This window comes from Pagrus major, chromosome 7, assembly GCF_040436345.1.
Source record: "Pagrus major chromosome 7, Pma_NU_1.0".
NCBI classification, from domain to species: domain Eukaryota; kingdom Metazoa; phylum Chordata; class Actinopteri; order Spariformes; family Sparidae; genus Pagrus; species Pagrus major.
This window is the reverse complement of record NC_133221.1, coordinates 20117647-20137441: the sequence shown is the minus strand read 5'-3', so window position 1 is coordinate 20137441 and position 19795 is coordinate 20117647. Positions and strand designations below refer to the sequence as shown.

General features: G+C 40.4%; 1 protein-coding gene across 1 annotated transcript in view; it reads left to right on the top strand.

Annotated features, from left to right (window-relative positions):
* The window catches only part of cntn3a.2 (contactin 3a, tandem duplicate 2), a 36480-nt gene that overhangs the window by 1432 nt on the left and 15253 nt on the right, over positions 1-19795 (top strand). The window contains exons 2-13 of the mRNA XM_073470311.1: positions 211-346; positions 3950-4125; positions 7220-7315; positions 7804-8007; positions 8870-8972; positions 9321-9505; positions 11472-11608; positions 13763-13892; positions 14341-14491; positions 15400-15527; positions 17812-17981; positions 19342-19459. Of these exons, the coding sequence (XP_073326412.1) occupies positions 211-346; positions 3950-4125; positions 7220-7315; positions 7804-8007; positions 8870-8972; positions 9321-9505; positions 11472-11608; positions 13763-13892; positions 14341-14491; positions 15400-15527; positions 17812-17981; positions 19342-19459 (1734 nt within the window). The remainder of the gene's footprint in view (positions 1-210; positions 347-3949; positions 4126-7219; positions 7316-7803; positions 8008-8869; positions 8973-9320; positions 9506-11471; positions 11609-13762; positions 13893-14340; positions 14492-15399; positions 15528-17811; positions 17982-19341; positions 19460-19795) is intronic.

Sequence of the window (19795 nt, the reverse complement as noted above, 5' to 3'; positions counted from 1 at the left end):
TGCACTTTGCAACACCTCAAGATAACATGAAACATATTGAGTCATTTCCCATGTTTAGTAATGTCCAACCTTCCATTTTGAAATAGCCGTCCTATTAGACCCGAATATCCCATTTCGTCCCAAAGAACAGGGAATTATGGAGGCTGGACTCTATGGCACTTTCTTTTTTTTGTCGTTTCTGTGCTCAGGCTGTTTCTGTTTCTCCGACAGATTGTCTGGACAGTGGATCATACCATGGTCCAAGATGGAGGATGGAGCCAGGTGACTTGTTCATTCCTGTCGACTCAATAGAAGAAGAAGCTACCCTGACCTGCGATGCAAAGGGAATACCAGCTCCTCAGTACAGGTAGGAGTCAGACTAAGGTGTGTGTGTAAGATAAAGATGGTGCGCAGCGTTTGAGGTTTTCAAAAACGAATCTGTCAACTTATTTTAACATTGAACATTAAAAAAAGTGAAAATTTGATTTATAAATGATCAATCCCAAAATCTGTCTGCAAACTTGATTATAAAATTATAATTTAGTCCATTTATTTCTTTTTTGTGAGACAGATTATCGGCAGTTAATGTGCACTTTCTCCCACGTCTCATCTTCACTCTTATTTCTGAAAGCATTTCTGAGCTGTCAGTGTCACAAGAGGACCATGGTTAATGCTAGTTACGAGAGGAAACATAATATTTGGCTGCATGGGGACATAAAAACAGATTAAAAATCTGTTTAGAACTACCAGCTTTTTCAAAAGAAATCTGGATATTCTTTGGTGAAAATATTCTAAAACCCAAACATTTAAATAGTTATGCCTCAAATTACTCAGTCTTGCCCACTGAGCCCATTTCAATCATTTATCACTGGTGCTTGCTGCTCGTTCAATTTTCTCCAAATCAGACTGAAATGCATAAAAACGCTCTTAGCAGTGGTGTCAATATGGCTTTACTAATTCTTATTGACTTACACGCTGCCAATCTGCCTCTTGTCTCGCCAGATATTATCTTAGCGACACATGTGTAGCATCGTAATGCATCTTAAATCTCCTGTTATATAACGAAGCGCCGTGAGACCAATGCAGTCTTCTAGACACCAGTTGGCACCAACAGGCATTGATTACAAATGTCTTTGGTGTTGAAAAGTGGAGACGAGCTGAATGATAATCACTATTATTTCCTCAGCCCTCGCCTTAGACCAGGTATTTCCATGTACTGATTAAAGGTGAGATGAGCATGTTTAACGTGGTGTCTTCTCGAGCTGGCTGTGCTAGGCTCTGCATGCCCTCAGCACCTCTCTGGCTCTTCTCTTGAAGTGTAAATGGGCTCACACTGCTGTCTCCCCCTTCTTCCCCTTTTCCTCTGCCAGCCCTGTCACTCACAAAGAGATGAGACCCTCATAGTATTCACACTGCAGTGGCACAAAAAAGCCACATCTTATATAGAAGAGCATCTCTTGCGTAGCGGGTCATTAAAAGGGATGCGGTTTGAACACATCTAAACAGAGGGTGACTTGCCTAACCTTTACCCAACCTGAGGTTTAAAGCCCGCAGCTCTGGGCTGCAGGATCATCTGGAATACACAAGTTTCTCTGCAGTCAGATGGTCTGACGACATGTGTTCACAAAATTAGTCTCAAGCAGAGTAATTCGGTTTCGGTGTTGCTATTCAATCACCTGCCCGATGTTCAGGGCTCCACTGAACAGCAGAGGCACTTTAGAGCAGGTCAAAAAGAGGTGGAAATGGTGACTCAGGACAGGACACAAACATCTAAGCAGACAGGCGTGAATCACAGCTGATCCAACCCTTCTCAAACCTCGTTGCCTTAAATGTCTTCCATGTCTTCTTTGAGATTAAAGCAGGTCCAGGTGACGTATAAATACTGTGTAAAAAGTGTCAAAATGCTCAATCCGACGAGAAATGCAAAAACGCCCATGTATAAACGATACACACAACGATACAAGCACAATCTTCAGCCACGGCCCCAGCAACGCAGTGGTTCCAAAAATTCCCGCTAAGCAGATTTGGAAACACAGTGGGTGGTGCATACTCAGGCTTGTGAGAGTTGACCAAACAAAGGAGACTGGGCTTTTCGGGAGGGGTTCCTTAGAGAGACAGGAGCTAAACTGTAGCGTTGTACAGAGGTGTAGGGGTACAGAGGTGCTGCAGCAATGGACAGTATGAGAAAAAATAATGTGTTTTTTTTTTTTTTAGCTTTTTCTATTAGACACCCAAAATAAAAGTGTGATATGGGAATATGGGACCTTCAGTAAGTAATAGGGTTTATCTCATACAAAAACACAGCTACCCATTATAAGTGTCTAGAATTCATCAGCAAGCACTCACTAACATCCAATGGTTTGGATATATTTTTTAAGAAATCATTGAAAGTAGACTTGAAAGCATGTGAGAAGTTACCCGTCATGGCCTCCATGGCTTTCATTCCCTCTTAAGGAAAGCAAAGTAGAAAAATGTGGCTGAAGGAAAAAAAAAAACGTCTGTGCTTTTAGAAAAACGATGGAACATTCATATAAAGTGCTCTGCCCTTGAACTCTTCAATGCTCCATTTTTGAATAGCATTTAAAAAGAGATTGAGTTTTGTGGCGAAGGAGAAAGCAAGTCTGTTCTTGCTGAAGAATGAGACATGTTTAAATCAATGAATTAACGCTGTGTTTCTTAGAGTTCTTTCAGGTGCGTCATTTATTTGATAGTGCAATCCAAACCTGCTGTGGAACGTAATTTTTTTTTCCATGCTTGCTAAGTGTGGGAAAGATGTAATGGCAGGTGAAACGGAGTGTAAAAGGCACCCTTTGTTACACCAGTACACTGTTACCTCTTGCCAACTGCTAATGTTTTGTCCTAATGAGAAGTCAAAGGTGGAATAATGTCACATTATGTAAATATAATGTGGCAGAGAAGAGGTGATTATGGTTAAGACTGATGATAATATCTAGGATGGCTTCTACAACCCTTATCTTCTGCTTCCCTTAAATAGCAGAAGACAGCTTTGTGTATGATTCTCCCTGATTAAACTTTAATGATCCCAGTGGGGAAAATGAGATCGCTGCAGCAGCAAAAAGTGATAGAGCAAAATAAAGACAAATAGAACAAAAAGAGAAACATGCAATATAAATAACACGCTAGGATTTAAGTTAAACAAACGACTTAGACGCTTGGATATCGCAGCATTATGCATTATCAGATTACAGGCACAGAACAGCAATCATGAGCTGTGCAGAATACAATAGATAGCATGAAGCATGAAATTATCAATAACTTATAGTTCATAAAAATGTCACTTCAGAAGAATTTAAGACTGTAAAAGAAAACAAAAATGCGACCGTTCAAATGCTCATCAGCATATTTACTTTTGAGAGATGTGCACGCATTTATCAGCTTTCTTTTCCATGTTACTCTTTATGGCTTAAAGGTGCACTACTTAGTTTTTTTTAAGAACTTTTAAACAGAAGAGAAAGATCTTCACTGATTGATTTTCATGCTTAAACAAACTGAATAATCAAACTGTCTTCATTTTCATGGCTGAAGAAACTGAATATTCAAACGCAATTTCATACTGTTTTGTTGTTTTGGGGACCTTATTTTCCTCTGAGGAGGGCTTATTTATTCAGTTTTGGATTTGATATTGTGAATATTACCTTTGAGTTTCTGAATTTTGTTTTCCAAAATGACATAGTGCCCCGTTCAGAAAAATACTCCTTTGTCAGGGAAAGTTGAATCACTGCAGGAAAAGAATTAATGGCAAAACTCACACCCGTACGGTTCATGCTGTTCATGCTTCAAGCCTATAAATTCCTCCACACCAGCAAATTTACAGTAAATTATTCTTACTTGGAGTGAGTTACTACAGTGAGTTGTGTTCTCTGCTCACCTCCTGTCAGACCACCTTGGTTGGTAGAACGAAATGGACAGTGTGTTTTGCCAGGGACTGATGGTGTCTTTGCCCTCACAGATGGTCATTGAATGGGACTCTCATAAATCTGGGCCTGGATCGCCGGCGGCGTCTGTCCGGGGGCAACCTCATTATAAGCAGTCTGGACCGCTACCAGGATGTAGGGATGTACCAGTGTATGGCGTACAACACTGTAGGAGCCATCCTCAGCAGGAGAGCGAGTCTGCAGTTTGCCTGTAAGTTTCAGCTTGTCACTTTTTTTACTAAGAAAACTGAAGTGTAACTGCACTTAGCAAATAATGCAGACGCACAGCAAACCGACGGGCCATATTTGCAATATTTATCAGTGCTGCAATGTTGAGTGTGTGATGTTGATGTGAAATGGGTGCAGTCTAAGTGTGACGACTGTTCTTTACTTGTGCTCATACATGCAAACTAGGAATGACTGCTTCACTTTTTGTTTTGTCAACTAACTTGCTAAAGTACTGTCAGGAGAGTTTCTTAAGAAGGACTGAAGGCTGAAGAAACCACCCTTTACTCTGACAGGAACATAAAATGCTATTTCTGTTATAAGACACGAAGTAATGCAAATGAATAGTAGAAACAGTGCAAACATTGCTTTTTATTACCTCTGCATTGCCACAAAATAATAGCTTGGGCTGAATATAAACTCTAATTTCTTTCACATCGCATATCTGCGGTGAGCAAACACCTCAGATGAATAAAGAAACGAATACGTACTGTTTATGCACTGTTCATTAAGGGTTCTATTCATGATCACAACAAAACATCTTTTCACACCTTCCCTCCGTGGTGTCTGGCCAGTGTGGATATTTTTGGTTCTATTCGACGAGCTTTTAAGATATGCACGGCTGAGAAAATTGAATAATCACATTTAATAATAACTCAACAACAATGAGTCTTGGCAGAATTAATGTGCTGGTAACACTGGATAATCTACACACCTCGCCGATAAGAGTTTTACCAATTTTCACCTTCAAATGAAAAAATTCCCAGTTGAGAACTGCAGTGAAGTCTGTAGATTATACAGAGAAGAAATACCTGCGTGGCTCGACGCTACAAAGGGCAAGTGGGAAAATACGTTTGTTTTTTGTGATCCAGGGTAAGAACCCTATCAAAATAAACCAGCACTGAGAAACATATTTAATAACCATGTAAACATGTTCTCAGGTCTACACAGTCAAATTACAAAAAATAAGTATCTAAAATCATCCCAGATTACATTTTGTAAAAATGTTATGAAGAATTACTTGATTACAGTTTTGATTGCAGCTTCGATATATGACAATTGTTTCAGCACAGCATCCCACATGTAGAAGAAAAGACACAGTACACATTTTTATTTAACCAATTGTAAATACTGAATATGGAGAATGCATTGAAAAGGTAAAAATATCAGCTTCAAAATAATGTTAATGGTACAGTGTCTTGTAATAGGGTGAATGGTGTCTCTGTCTCAGCCACTCTGCCCCCCTATCACCAGATCGCACAAAAGCCAATTTCTACATAATGTCACTTTAAAGAGAAAAATAAATATTTGTGGAACTTCAATTTTTAGGGCTTTGTCCATTTCTTTAGCATAAGATACAATATTGGATTGCACTTGATACTATTTGATGAGCAATGTTTGATTTTGAAATAATCCAAAAGTATTCAGATGAGACTTCATTTTTTGTCATCCAATGGAGTACATTCCTTATTACAAAAATTGACATGTAATTTGTATTCAGTAATTAACTACACGTCAAATTATTCTGACCCCACGTTTGTAAGAACAGCCTACATACGCCTGAAGTGTATCAATGTGGTTTTTAGTTTGTTTTATTTTTCAGCATTCTTTGGATCTGACATCAAAGATTACTATTCAGCGGTAGCTTCTTGTTTGACCTACTATAGCTTAAGTTAGACCAAGAAACCAAATTATATTTATAGTATCTCTTTTTAAGGCTTTTTTTACTGTTTTCAACTTGTTTTTGTTGCTTTTTGGGCTGCAGCCTGTCCCATCATGCAGTTCTCATGCATGCCTGCCAACATTTAAAGATATAAAAGAGAGATAATCATTATTGGACAAAATTCTGCAAAAACCCACATTTCTAACAGCCTTGGTTCTCATTCTGTAACTGAGGTTTGCAGAAATTTCAGTGTTTTTTTAATTAAACTTCAGCTCAGATAAACATGTTAAATCAGTGGTTCAATCTGGCTTTCACCATCTCAGAAATATCAGCAGGTTTAGACCATTTCTCTCTAACAAACATCTGGAAACTGTTATTCATGCCTTCATAACCAGTCGTTAGACTCCTCTCCTCTCTGGCATGAGCAAAAGATCCATCTCCCACCTCCAGCTCATCCAAAACTCTGCTGCCAGAATTTCTGACTCATGCTAGGAAACATGACCACATTACACTGATCCTGGCTTCCTTACACTTACAAAACCCTGAGAGGCCTCACTCTAAGTTAGATTTTTTATTTCCCTATGTCCCTTCATGCTCCCTGAGATTCTCAAAAGTGTCCTTAGTTGTTGTTGTTCCAAGGTCTATATTACTACACAAAGACTGTGAAATGACCTGCCTGAGGAGATCAGTGCTGCAAACTCAGTCTCATCTTCTCAATCACTTTTGAAAACCCACCTTTTAAAATTGCTTTTCTTTGATTTTATTTGCTTTTATTAACAATTTTTTTTTCATGAGGAAGTGGCGGGTAGTATTTATGTTTGTTAGGTTGAACACCATCCTGCCCTGACATTTTGACAACAGCTAATGTCAAATTAGCTTTGCCGTGAACCTGAGTTGCCAGGTTGCGGTGACAGATGGGTTTAATTTGTATGTGGTGTTTGTGGACTGTGTTTCAAAGACGATCTGGCAACTTGGATGACGTCAGACAAATATACCAAATCTATTTATCCATGTATGGTGATGCTGGGAGAGCTTTGAAATAAGGGAGAAACCCAGAAAAATGAGAGTGTTGGCAGGTATGTTCATGTGGTTGCACAGCTTGCATACACGTGTACATGACTTCACTTATAAACTGTTCACACTACACTAGTTCCCATGTCATTAAAGTTGTATCTAATGTCTAATTTAGAGCCTGGGCTCAAATGTCTGCACTGTATTTTGATCTTTTACACAACCCCTCATAAGTCTCTCTCCCTCTCAGGCGTTGCAGAAATGCCGTCCTCATGACAATTTTCTTATAGCCTTGTGTCAGTGTCTTGCTGAGAGCTTTTACTCAGCAGTGTTTCTCTCTGATATTGGAGATCCTGCGGTGATCTTTCTTCTCATTGTTTTTTTTCTTTTTTCTTTTTTGGCTCAGATTTAGATCATTTCAAAGTCCACACCAGAAGCGCAGTGTCAGTCAGAGAGGGGCAAGGAGTGGTGTTACTCTGTGGGACGCCCACTTCCTCAGGAGGTAAACTGACTCTCTCTCCCTCTCTCCAACACTGCAATTGTTTAAAGTTAAAACATTAAGGTATAATCTTGTCACCATTGATTGGCCTTTTTATAATCACATTTAAGACTCTTAAAGATGCACTGTGTAGTTTTGGGGAAGAAATTTTAATCAGAAGAGAAAGATCTTCATTGACTGATTTTTTTGTTTTATCCCTAAACAAACTTAATAAACAGTTTTTGTGACTGAATAAACTGAATAAACAAACTGACCTTAAAGGACAACACAATTTCATATTGATCTACTTTGTTTATATTTGGCGGAACAGTCTCCTCTCCTTCTGGGGACCTAATTTTCCTCTGAGAACATTCATATATAGCGATCAGTAATATTGTAAATATTAAAACTCTGAGTTTGAATATCTTCTCCAAAACTACATAGTGCCCCTTAATTCCATTTAATGTCATTATATTTGGTATAAATGATCTGCACCCTTGTTTGTCTTCCAGACCTAACTTATGCATGGGTCTTCAACGAGTACCCATACTTTGTTCAACAAGACAATCGGCGTTTCGTCTCCCAGCAGACAGGAAACCTCTACATTGCAAAGGTGGAGCCCTCCGACGTGGGTAACTACACTTGTGTAGTGATGAACAGCATCACAAAGGGCAAAGTGCACAGCTCGCCCACGTCTCTGATCCTCAGGACCGATGGTAAGACAGCAGCTTAAGGCCAGGATGTGACAAGTATGCCTTTAATGTTAAGGACCTTCCCTTTCAAGGTGGCTTTAATCATCATACTAAGCATGAGAGCCCTTTGTCCTGTCGTGCCTCGCTGTGGTTGAGTCCCTCGGTGCTAATGCCTGTAAGTAAATAGTTGCTCCTCAATGTAGGCCAGCAAACAAAGCGCCCAAATCTCGTCTCTGCTGACTTAGCTTTCTTATAATTCGCATTCACTTTAAAAGCTTTCCCTGTGCTTTCACATGAATTCTCAGGCCGGCCCTCAGCGCTCTGTTGTTCTATTCTCTGTTATGCTTTCATGGAAAGAGTGAATAAAGATTGCCTTGGGAATGAATTAAACATAAGCTGTACGTCACTGGACCATTACATTGAGTGTTCTGGTGGCTCAACCAGTTAGTTTCCACTCAGTGTACTGTACATGTAGCTGCATAAATTTAAATCCCGTCGCATCACTTTCTGATCCGGGCCTCGGCTGTCTTCTCTGAATACTGATAGTAACAATAAAAACACAAGAGGTTGGGAGCCGCCCACTCAAGCCTTGAGATAATAGACAAACAGCTAGACGAGCTGAAAACACAAGATTTTAGATCTACTGCTCCACTAAGAGCAGGTTTAAATTATTCCTTGCAAGAGTTTTTCCACTCCGATGTGGCCACTGCACACTTAAGTGACGTACTACTTTGAGTTCCCCCATGAGAGAATGTTTGCTCATGTGTCTTTTATTTCTCCTCTGTTAGTTTTACACTGCAATTGTTTGGTCCATAATGCGAGCCATATTGCTTGTAAGTCATGAATAATGGAGGACTGAGCGAGTTCTTGTGCTTGCTCTTCATAGGAGTGATGGGTGAATACGAGCCGAAAATAGAAGTTAATTTCCCAGACAATGTACCCGCCGCAAAAGGATCAACAGTTACGCTGGAGTGTTTCGCCCTTGGGAAGTAAGCTGGATTCCTTGAAGCATGTTTTCAATCTTCTGCTGTCTTTCATTCCGGGCGAGGAGCCTGTGGATTTCTATATAGTAAACTTACTGTTGCAATTATATTTCTCAGAGTGTAGCGCCAAGCCATGATTGGTCTGAAAACCATGTGAGACAGCTTTTTATGTTGTTGTTGGATTGACTTAACTCTAAACCATTCATCCACAAAAGAAATACAGGCTTTAAGCTCCATCAAACACTTCATTGCAGGATTATTACAGACTCCTGCTACCTGAGCGAGAATCTTATAAGTTCAAAGGAAAGTGAATCATGATTTCCCGCTGAGCTTTCCTGACTGTCTCTCTTCTAGCCCTGTGCCTGAAATCACCTGGAAGAGGGCTAATGGCGTCCCCTTCCCCAGCAAAGTCAAAATGAAGTACTCGAACGCCGTGCTGGAGATCCCTAGCTTCCAGCAGGACGATACAGGAGGATACGAGTGTGTGGCTGAGAACAAGATGGGCAAGAACACAGCCACCGGTCGCCTGGCCTTCTACGGTACTTCGACTTTTGTTTGGCATGCTAAGACAATACAAACAACGATCCGGATTGTAAAAAATTATGTATTGAAGGTCCAGTGTGTAGGATCTAGTGGCATCTAGTGGTGAGGTTGCCGATTGTAACCAACTAAATACCCCTCGCTGACCCTCCCATTCAAAGCGTATCAGAGCGCCTACAATGACTGGTAAAAACACTAAAATTCAATTGCGATGACATGGTACAGCTGTGGAAGGAATTTTGTGAGTCAAATATAATTCAAATAATAAAACTTATTATTATTAAAAATAATAAAGGTGTTGGTTAACGTTGGTGAGTCTGCCTTGGGCCCTGTGGCTATATTAGAATGGTGGAGACCGTTATGGACAAAAATATAAAATTATGTTTGGGTTCATGGTGCTTTCAAGTTCGTTTAGTAAAAAAAATAGTGTAAAAATGGGCTAAATTGACATTGTGCTTTCAGGTTCTCTCCATAGATGTGAAATAAATGTATATCCTTTTTTTTTTTCTTTTCTCAATGTGCTTCGTATAATGCCTTTTCATAGTCATCTACAATGTGCATGTGCAAAAAACTGAACATCTGTCGAGTTGGGGTCAGGCTCGGTCACAGCTCTCTCAGACTCAAGCTGCGCTTTAGTCTAGTGTTTCTCTGACAGAAGAGCGCTGGGATAATAGCGCTTGTGCCGCCACATTAGCAGAGGGTTGACTACAAGGCTAACAACATGGTTACAGCGTGTAGGGTGGTGAAAGCACAATGCTTAGCAGTAACATCCCGTGTTTGGCTGATTCACTCCCCAAAATGGGCTATGTGAAGATATCTGCATCGCAATTTCACGTTGAATGTGCTCACGCTAACTTCTAACTTTACATAGCAGATAGCGCTGTCTCCCTCTAATCACCAGGCTTACTGTGATGACAGTAATTATTACTGAGAAAGAACTCTATTGGTTCAAAGTTTAATGGTAATGTGTGAAGGCAGAACATATAACAACCTTGTGCTGACAGCGGCATTGGCAGTGTATACACTGTATAGGTTCACAGTATCGATAATAGGCTAAATATGAGCTTTTGAAATTTTATCATAATTCTAATATCATAAATAAAGAATGAATTTCAGATTTGATTGACAGCACTATCAAGCAGCAATGAAAACATTATGAATCATATCCCATTTTTGCCCCATAAATCCTACACACTGGACCTTGAATGTACTTATTATGTGACCTCAACAGTTGCTTTAAGTAGTTTAGAACTGGTATTCGGTGACATTATAATCATAATAATTTTAGCAGCTCATTGTTATACACACAGCTGGAAGTATTCTTAGCCCTCTCCTTGGATCATAAAGGCTGCTGATTTTAATTTGACTATAGTTATTACATTTCTTGGTTCTTGGCTTACTTCAGCTGTGAATTTTGGTGAGAGAGGGAAAATGACACCTGTGAAATTGGAGCTGACGGTATGTACAGTGCCTGCGAAGTGAGCTGTGCTTATTATGGGCAACAGCACTACCCATGAAAATTCCCTGAAAAGCTGTAAATATGTGCAAGGTAAGAAGCAGGATGAGCTGTGCCGGATGGGAAGCAGACGGTGGATGATGTTTATTATACACAGAATCAAGGTGACAGGTTGGGGTGAGTGTCAGTGCACTTCAGCCATGATGAGCGCTTCCTGCTTTGCGGTGTTTGGTGCTAATCTTGAGTTGCCACAGGCTGCTGCCACATTTAAGTGATGAAACTGAGTGATAGCCCACATTCACTCTTCTCTTCTCTATTCCCTTTAAAGACAAACCCATTCTCCAAACGTTTTTATGATTTCCACTTATTTGAGCTGTCAATCTGCCCAAGCATTTCCTTTGAACTATTTTGGATGCAGCATATTTAATGATAAATCACTGTGCTCCTTCAGAAACTGTCGTCTTGCTTCTCGTCAGATATTTCACCGGAGTCTATTTCTATTCCCTCAGCCAAGCCTCAGTGGATCCAGGCTGTGAAGGACACATCCCTGGCCATAGAGGAGAGACTGTACTGGGAGTGCCGGGCCAATGGGAAACCAAAACCCTCCTACACGTGGCTGAAGAACGGCCAACAGCTTCTCTCGGAGGTAAATTACAGCCCGTCTCCTGCCACCTACCAGTATTTCATTTTAAAGACTTAATCTTCAGCCTCAGCTCATGCTTTCATTTTAGAGAGCCTGGCGTCAAACACATTGCTGTTTTTCCAAGTGCAATTTAGAGTGAGATGAGAGGAGAGTGTAAACATCTCGCTGAGGTGCGCCAGTGATGAGACATGGATGTAACTGTCTCTTATTCTGCTCTACCTTGGCAGATTACACAGTCTTAGAGAGTGGATCAGTGTAGTCCCTGGGAGATTGCTCCATTTCATCTGAATGGAGTCAGTGGTTGTTTTTCATTATTCATGGTGCATGTTTAAGCTCCTCGAGATTTAGGGACAATGGACTTAATCTTCTGTGAAATACACTGTATATAGCAGCACACCTTACTCCAGACCACCAGAGAAATACATGCAGGCTTGTGTATTTTGAGACCCACAGCTTTAAGCTGGACTTTCTTACTCACATTTAATAAAGCTCAGGGCAAAATACAAGCTGTCTGATTTTATTATGAGAAAGACATTTTTTAAAATGCCATTCTTTAATTTGATTTCAATAATATAGTCTATGTTGCTTTATTTAGAATATGATTGGCATTTGCACAATCATAGAGGCAGTATAATGTAGTTTTCATGATTTTAGTTTCAGATATACAGTGCATGGCTTATGATGGACATATTGTTGTGTAACTGTACACTTTAATTAAAATGATAAGTGCACAGTCTGTTCAAAACATGCTCTTCGGCAAAGATTATCTGCTAATGTGAGGGGTTTACAGATCCAGTTTTAAGCCTCCTGAACTGCAAACAGACTCATTAAGCATTTTGATACTTACGATTTAAAATCTGGACAATTGCATCAGTACTTTCCGAACCGGGCCACGACTACCAATGACGGAGGCATCCCGGAGTAGCGGACAGTGCTGCAAAGGAACAGTAAACATTCCAGCCCTTGAAGCTAATGTTAGCTAGCGTACTACTGGTGACAGAAACTTAAAATCCCACCTCCAGTTCTCGCTGAAGAATAGAAAATCCGTGTTGACCGCATCTTCCCGCCCATCCATTGTTTAATCTTCTGCTGTTGTTTTTTGTTGTATTAGCACCGCGCTAATCTCCATTTTGTTTACATCTACTTCCCCGTGAGATCACGTTAGAGGGATCATGAGAGCACAGTTTCACTGTGCATTCACGTGTTGTCGGAATTTATCTAAAAAGAAAAAACATTTTTCCCTCTGGGAAAATTCTCATGAATGTCCTCTCAAGTGGGAACAACAACTCAATTAATATAGAATGTGTCGCGTGTCCAGATTGCACCAAACTGGACACTGCACTTCCTCGGGTCCTCCGCAACAAACCTGCCAATTGTGAAGTAGATCGGATGGATGGTTCTCAAGATATGTGAATAACAAACAGACAGACAGAGATTTGTTGCTTTATAGTTAGATACTGAGAATGCATGTGAGAGCTTAATGCTCACAGGCAACAAAAATAAACATGATTTTATGGATCAAACAATATCTGTTCTGGAAAAATCATTCATCACAAATTAGGACTGGGTGATGTCTACCAAATGACAATGTCCAAAGGATTTTAATTGTGTCAGGAACGCTGTCCCAAAGCAAAATGAACCTCACCAGTATATTTACTGACGCTTCCCACTGTCACTTTGACGGCTTAAAAGGGTCTTCATCTCCACAAGACGTGTCCATGACTTAGCTTTTGTTCAGCCTCTGAAGCTTGAAAACAAAGTTAGCTGTCACGCTATACAGAGGACACTAAGGAAATAATAGTGCAAATAACAACAGATCAATTTGAAGAAACACACCAACAGCAGATGCAGAATAGGAACACTGTTGCCTCCAATGTAACAGAGCGTCTTTGGTTCGCCTACGTAGACAACCGGCACGCTGTAAATAAGACTGGTTTACATGATGGTAAGAACGAGCATATATGGAAAACAAAAATGTAGTTTGCGCTCTGACTGATTCATTCTCTGCAACATAATCCTGATTTGATCTGCGCCCATTGACAGTGCCTCTAACCCAATCCGATGGTTATTGAGCTTTCGCCAGAACGCGCTGAGCGAAGCACCAGCTACCTTCAAGTCTTAAGCAATAATTGCTTTCTTTCATCCTCTTCTTCACAGGACAGAATCCATGTGGAGGATGGAGTCCTGTCAGTGTCGGCACTGACGCTATCTGACGCCGGCATGTACCAGTGTGTGGCGGAGAATAAACACGGCGTCATATATTTTGCTGCTGAACTAATGGTTTTAGGTAGGATGGCATTTATCTGTCCCTTAAATCCTCAAATCATTGTTGCCAAAGAATCTTAAAGGTCAACTTACTGTCATTCTTAAAGGTTGTCTGGATTAGTGGATAATGGGGTCAGGGAGGTTGGTTTTGTGGGGCCAAGCACATTTAAAACATAATTTTTCCCTTGGTGATATCCTGATTCACTTTGATGTTATGGTGAGGATGGGGTGATGGATAAAGGACTCCCAGTTTAACAAAAAACATATTCTACATAAAAACAGAATAAAAAATGATCACTAGTGATTCGATTTTATATTTAGTTGATTCTCCTTTAAATTTTTATAAAACGTCAGTCTCCATTTCTTTAACATTTGATGATTTTTGAACAGATCAAACTGAAGCTTGCTTCAGATGCCCGGGGAGATTTGCTGCAGTCTTGTACTAAAGTCAGTTTACTGTTTCCCGTCAGCCTCTCCACCAGACTTCACAGGGAACGTCCTCAGAGCTTTGCTCAAAGCCAAGGCAGGAACTACAGTGACTTTAGAGTGCAAACCGCAGGCCTATCCCATCGCCAGCATCTTATGGAAGAAAGGAAACCTGCCTATCCACACCAATGACAGGTGATGAGTGAACTGCAAGTGGCTGCATGTGTTCTTTTACGATGGTGTAGCAAAACAACAGATGGTGCAAAGTAGTGAAGGAAACGGAGGCACATACTCCAATCAACTGCATTTGCAAAAACTCATAATCTTCATCTTTAAGGTCCCATATTGTTGAAGGTTAGATTATATATTTTTTTATATATCTTCTTATTATAAAGCAGGTCTAGGTTCTATATAAATACTATGAAAGTATCAAAAACACTCAATCCACAAAGAAATGCACAAAGCTCGTATTAAGGAAATGTGCCTTCAACCGAGCCACCAGGACTTTTATACAGTCACCTCCCTCAGCATGGCCGTGGTCGCAAAAACACAAGCAAAGAAGGGGCAGAAACATGGTTGGTTGTGTCTGCTCAGGCCTGTGAGAGCTGACCAATCAGAGCAGACTTTTCAGGAGGACCGACAGACAGATTGCACAGATGGTGTGAATGAGAAAAATGCTGTGCTTTTTAACATCAAGGCATGTAAACACTTCCAGTACACACCCAAAATAAAAGCACGAACCTGAAAATGAGCAAAATGGGGGACCTTTAATAGAAGACATCAAAATTACAGACAGAATTACAAAAACTCAGTACAGTGTAGGGACTTTTGACAATTTTCACTCGTTCCTTGAATATATTCTTTTTGACTTGTTACAAGCAAGAAACTGTGTGTATTCATATTTTTTAACTTGTTTTTCAAGTAGCATTTTGTGTAGATGTCAGAGCAGGTGCCCCTTTCAAGCCTTGTCTGGGCACACGCACACTTTTGATGTCATTATCATTGACATGTAGACAAATCCAGAATCGGTGTTTATCTAATAATAAATGATTCTGTGTTAAGTTGGATTGTAAGCTGCTGTCTCTGTTTATGCGCTCCTTCAGGATCACGCTTTCCCCGGACGGAACACTGAGGCTTGCCAACGTGAGCAGGTCTGACGCAGGCAGCTATACGTGCTTCGCTCGGAATAGATTTGGCATGTCGAGTACAACTGGAAGGCTCCTCGTTACCGGTAAGCTCCGCCGTTAAACAGCAGAATGCCTGTGCGTGCCACTTAGTAAGCAGAATTTGTTGCTCAGTATGGATTTACACAGGAGAGAGCTGCCGTACCGTGAGGGCTTGAGTCAATAACTGGTGGGTAGAAAACATAAACAAACTTTAGGTTTTGCTTTGAGCAGCACGTTAAAACTTTGGGAAGTCTCTCTGCTTGAGGCGCTCTGCATAATCAAGGAACATCCTTAGATGTTTTTACATGCGATTTTATTGTTGATGTATTTATTTTGGGGGATGTTTCTCAATGCCAACGCTCAACTGCAACCTTAAAAGAACGACTCTTATCTGTCAGCTTCATTTTATTGAGTGTTTTGTTTGGCTGCATTCTGCAGCGGCTGCAATAATGCACTTGGAAGGTGTTTGAGAAAATACTGGATCATTGTTCTCCTCAAAGCAGTTGAAACAACCAATTTACTGCAACAAATGAAAGTCCCTGAGTGGAAGCAATGAAAGCGTTAGCGAGGAGGTGTTACAGATGCTTTTATTGTCGAGCGTGTGTTTCCAGTGGAGTGATAGTTGGTTGTCCTCTTATTGGTTTTATTAATATGCTGAATGCTGATGTCTGCCGCTCTAAGTGCCAAGGCCAGTTATGTTTTCACATGACTGTTTTTCAAGGCCATAATACAGCCAGTGACCCAGACGTTGATTATTAGTAGCTTAAGAACTGAGGGGACACTTTTTTATCCATTGACAGTCTATATAAGGTACGATGTTAGAGTGCAAATCCACTCCCTTTGTACCTTCTTTATTTGATTCTAGTGGATTCATTATCATGACTTTTGAAGCACAGCAGACTTAGCCAAATGACTGCTATTGTAGACTTTGTAGCAGTGCCCCTCATTTTTGTTCTGGATGCAGAGAGAAGCCCATTACATGAAGTTTTATCTGATCCACAGTGTATTGTAATTGCTATCAGGATTTCAGAAGATTATTCCAGCTGTGTCAGCCTCGAGTATTAGGCCATTTTAGTCGTGGCAGGCTTCATGTTATCACATTATTCGACTCAGACTTTGATGAGACCTTCCTCTATGTAGATAATACTGCTCTGCCTGTGACTTAGTGTATTATATACCACATTCTTGTGCAAGTGCTGTATTACTTTATTCCTTGTGCATACGGAAGCGTATCGCCGCCACACCAGTTAAAGAAAAATGGTATGGTAATAAGTGAGAGATAATATCTGACGAGCTGCGCATCGGACAGTGCTGCCTTCCAAGTCCTCCATTATTTCCTGATAATCCACACCTCGTTGGGCATCATCCAGCTCACACCATGGTCACTAACCTCTCACTAAAGTTACATAGTGCAGAAAACAAGTGAGGAGGAGGAGGAGGGCAGAGTGACTGAGACAGAGACACCATTCACCATGAAACAAGACACTGTACCATCAGAATGATTTTGAAGCTGTTATTTAAAGATTAAAAAAAAAAGTTACATAATGTTTCTACCATTTTTTTTTTTTTATGCATTTTGCTATCAAAACATAAAGTTTTTTACAAGCCATAACTTAATTTCTCTGGCAACGCCTGAGAGATTGACTAATAGCTGGAACAATCATTACAATCCCATAAGGTCCTCATGCAATGGAGACATTGTTCACTACTCCAGTAAATAGGACAAACCTTAGATAAGACCTAGCAACGACAGATAAACTAGTCCGCTCAGCTCATAGAATCCTTGAGCTCAGCTTTTAGGCAGAAAGCTAACGTTGTGCTAGCAAGATTCAAAGTCAATAACATTGCGTACAGCAGACCAATTGTAAATATAATTTGCCTTAAATCTTAAACCTTAAATGTTTCACGTTATAACAGGATATTTTCACAGTATATCATCATATAAAATGAAATGTTTCATGTCATAACAATATACAGTAAGTTATAACATTATAACATGAAACATTATAAAAAGATATATATTTTATATATATAGTTATATATGTGTACATACAAGAAAAGTTTCTTGTTATAATTTAATAAGTGTATATCATAATTATGTGAAAATATCTTGTTTTAACATGAAAAAGCATCTTAGTCCCAATAAACTTTTCACCTTAAAACATGATACTGATGCAATTTTTTTTTTGGACGTGGCAGCAATATGCCACCATATGGTGCTTTTATTCTGAAAAATCAACAAAGCACTGTTCATCTTGTTGCAACAAATGTTGTGTGAGATTGGCAGCCGCCCGCGTTAGAAATGACTTCTTTTCACAATGTTTTTTTTATTTATTCTGTCCGTGGCAGATCCAACCAGAATCACCCAGGGGCCAGCGGATATGGAGATTATTGTGGGCGAGAGCATCGTGTTACCCTGTCAGGTCACCAGTGACCCCGTCCTTGACGTTTCTTTCTCCTGGGCCTTTAACGGACAGCTCATCGCCAAGGGAGACGGTCACTTTGAGCTTGTGGGTGGGGTGAGTGACCCGCAGTCATACTTCTTCAGAACGTGCGAATGGGCAGTTGGCACCTCTTCCCATCTTGCTTCACTTCATCCCTGCCATCACTTAAAAGAGACAGCTTGTGGTTTGACATCACGGTATCTCTCAGAGAGATTTACTGTGGCTGCTTTGGCTGCAGCGTGATGTGAAGCCATCCCTCTTGCAATTCTAAAAGTCTCCTCTGAGGAATGATAAGATGTGGTAATGTGAAAATCTTTGGAAGGAAGTGCTATAAGATCATTCAGCCCCCTCTAAGCTTCCAATTGTACTTTTGTGAATGGAAACACAGCGGTTACTATGTCAAAATACACTTCCTACATAAAAACCATCATGTAGGTAATGGGTTAGTTGCTCAGCCATTGTGACACGTTGTCATCTTTTTGAGTACACTTCTCCCACTGGAGCTCAGCCTTCTGAGGTAATCTATTTTTTAATACTTTTGGCTAGTCTTGAATTCTTTTCAAATCCTACTTTGACATAGCTTGCTGCACAGCTCTGTATAACAAGAAGGGGATACACATCATTAGAGGTGTCTTTTAAAGGAATGAAAGCATGGCAGCGCCCCAAATGACAAAACACTTTCAGAACACCCTCACACCCTTTGAGATTAACCATTCTTCCTGTGTGCGTTTGACTGACAATATTCTTATCTGAGAAGAGACTCCTTCCCCAGGAATGCTAGAATGTCCCCAGTCCAAAGAGATTATCAACTTAACTTTGCTGCTTCAAGGAATTTAATTTCCATAATTAAACCGTGTTGGCTGTGCTGCCACATTTCCCTGCCAATGCCAAAAGAACGATTTCACCACTTATGTGCCGCTTACGGGTGTCCTCTCAGATGAGAATCTACAGGGCCTTTTCTCCCTCTCCAGTCGAGCAAAAACCAGCTGAACTCTGATACTAATACCTTATTTGTGTAGTTTCTTGCAACAGGTCTTGAACATAGCAGCGACGACCTCTACAAAAAGCAAATGAAATACGCGAGGCCTTGTCAAACACAAAAACCATTTGCTACATACAATTTGCCTTGATCCTTTTCACCTGAGCTCGTCTTGGTCCGTCGTCTTCAAAAATGTTTCATTATGTTCGCTTTTATGACTTCAGCTGCACATGCTGTCGAGAGATATGTGTAAAATATCTCCGGTGTAAAATGTCTTTTTGAAAACAGGCCAGATTTTCCTCTGCAGAGTTCCCAGCAAAATAACTGCAGGATCTGCAAACGTTTTTGGCACCGCTATTTACTGCACCTTATATATGCTTCACTACATTCTTTAATAAGCTGTCACAAGGTCTGTTATCTTTCATGCTACATAAAGCTTTCTTTCCTCCTTGGTAGAGAACAGCAGGAGATCTGATGATCAGGAACATTCAGCTTTACCATGCCGGCAAATATATCTGTGTGGTGGACACGGACGTGGAGAGCCTGTCAGCCGTGGCTGTATTGATTGTGAAAGGTAAGAAAAACCTCCTCTCTGCTCTGCAGTCGCTAATTAAAACAGGGCTCACAGCCAGGATTGTTCGTTTTTCTTTATAAAAAGGGAACTAAAAATCTAGCTGTAAATGGCAAATGGACTCCACTTACATAACGTTTTGTACCTTAACGGACAAAGCGCTTTACAATTTTCCACTGATTCATCCTTTTACACACCAGCACACACACACAAAGCACAGGGAGGAACTCGGGCATTCAGTGTCTTGCTCAAGGACACTCTGTCATGTAAAAAGCCACGTTAACAAGGTGTCTGTATTCTGTTGTCAAATAAAGCTGTGTTGCAAAAAGCAAAGATTTT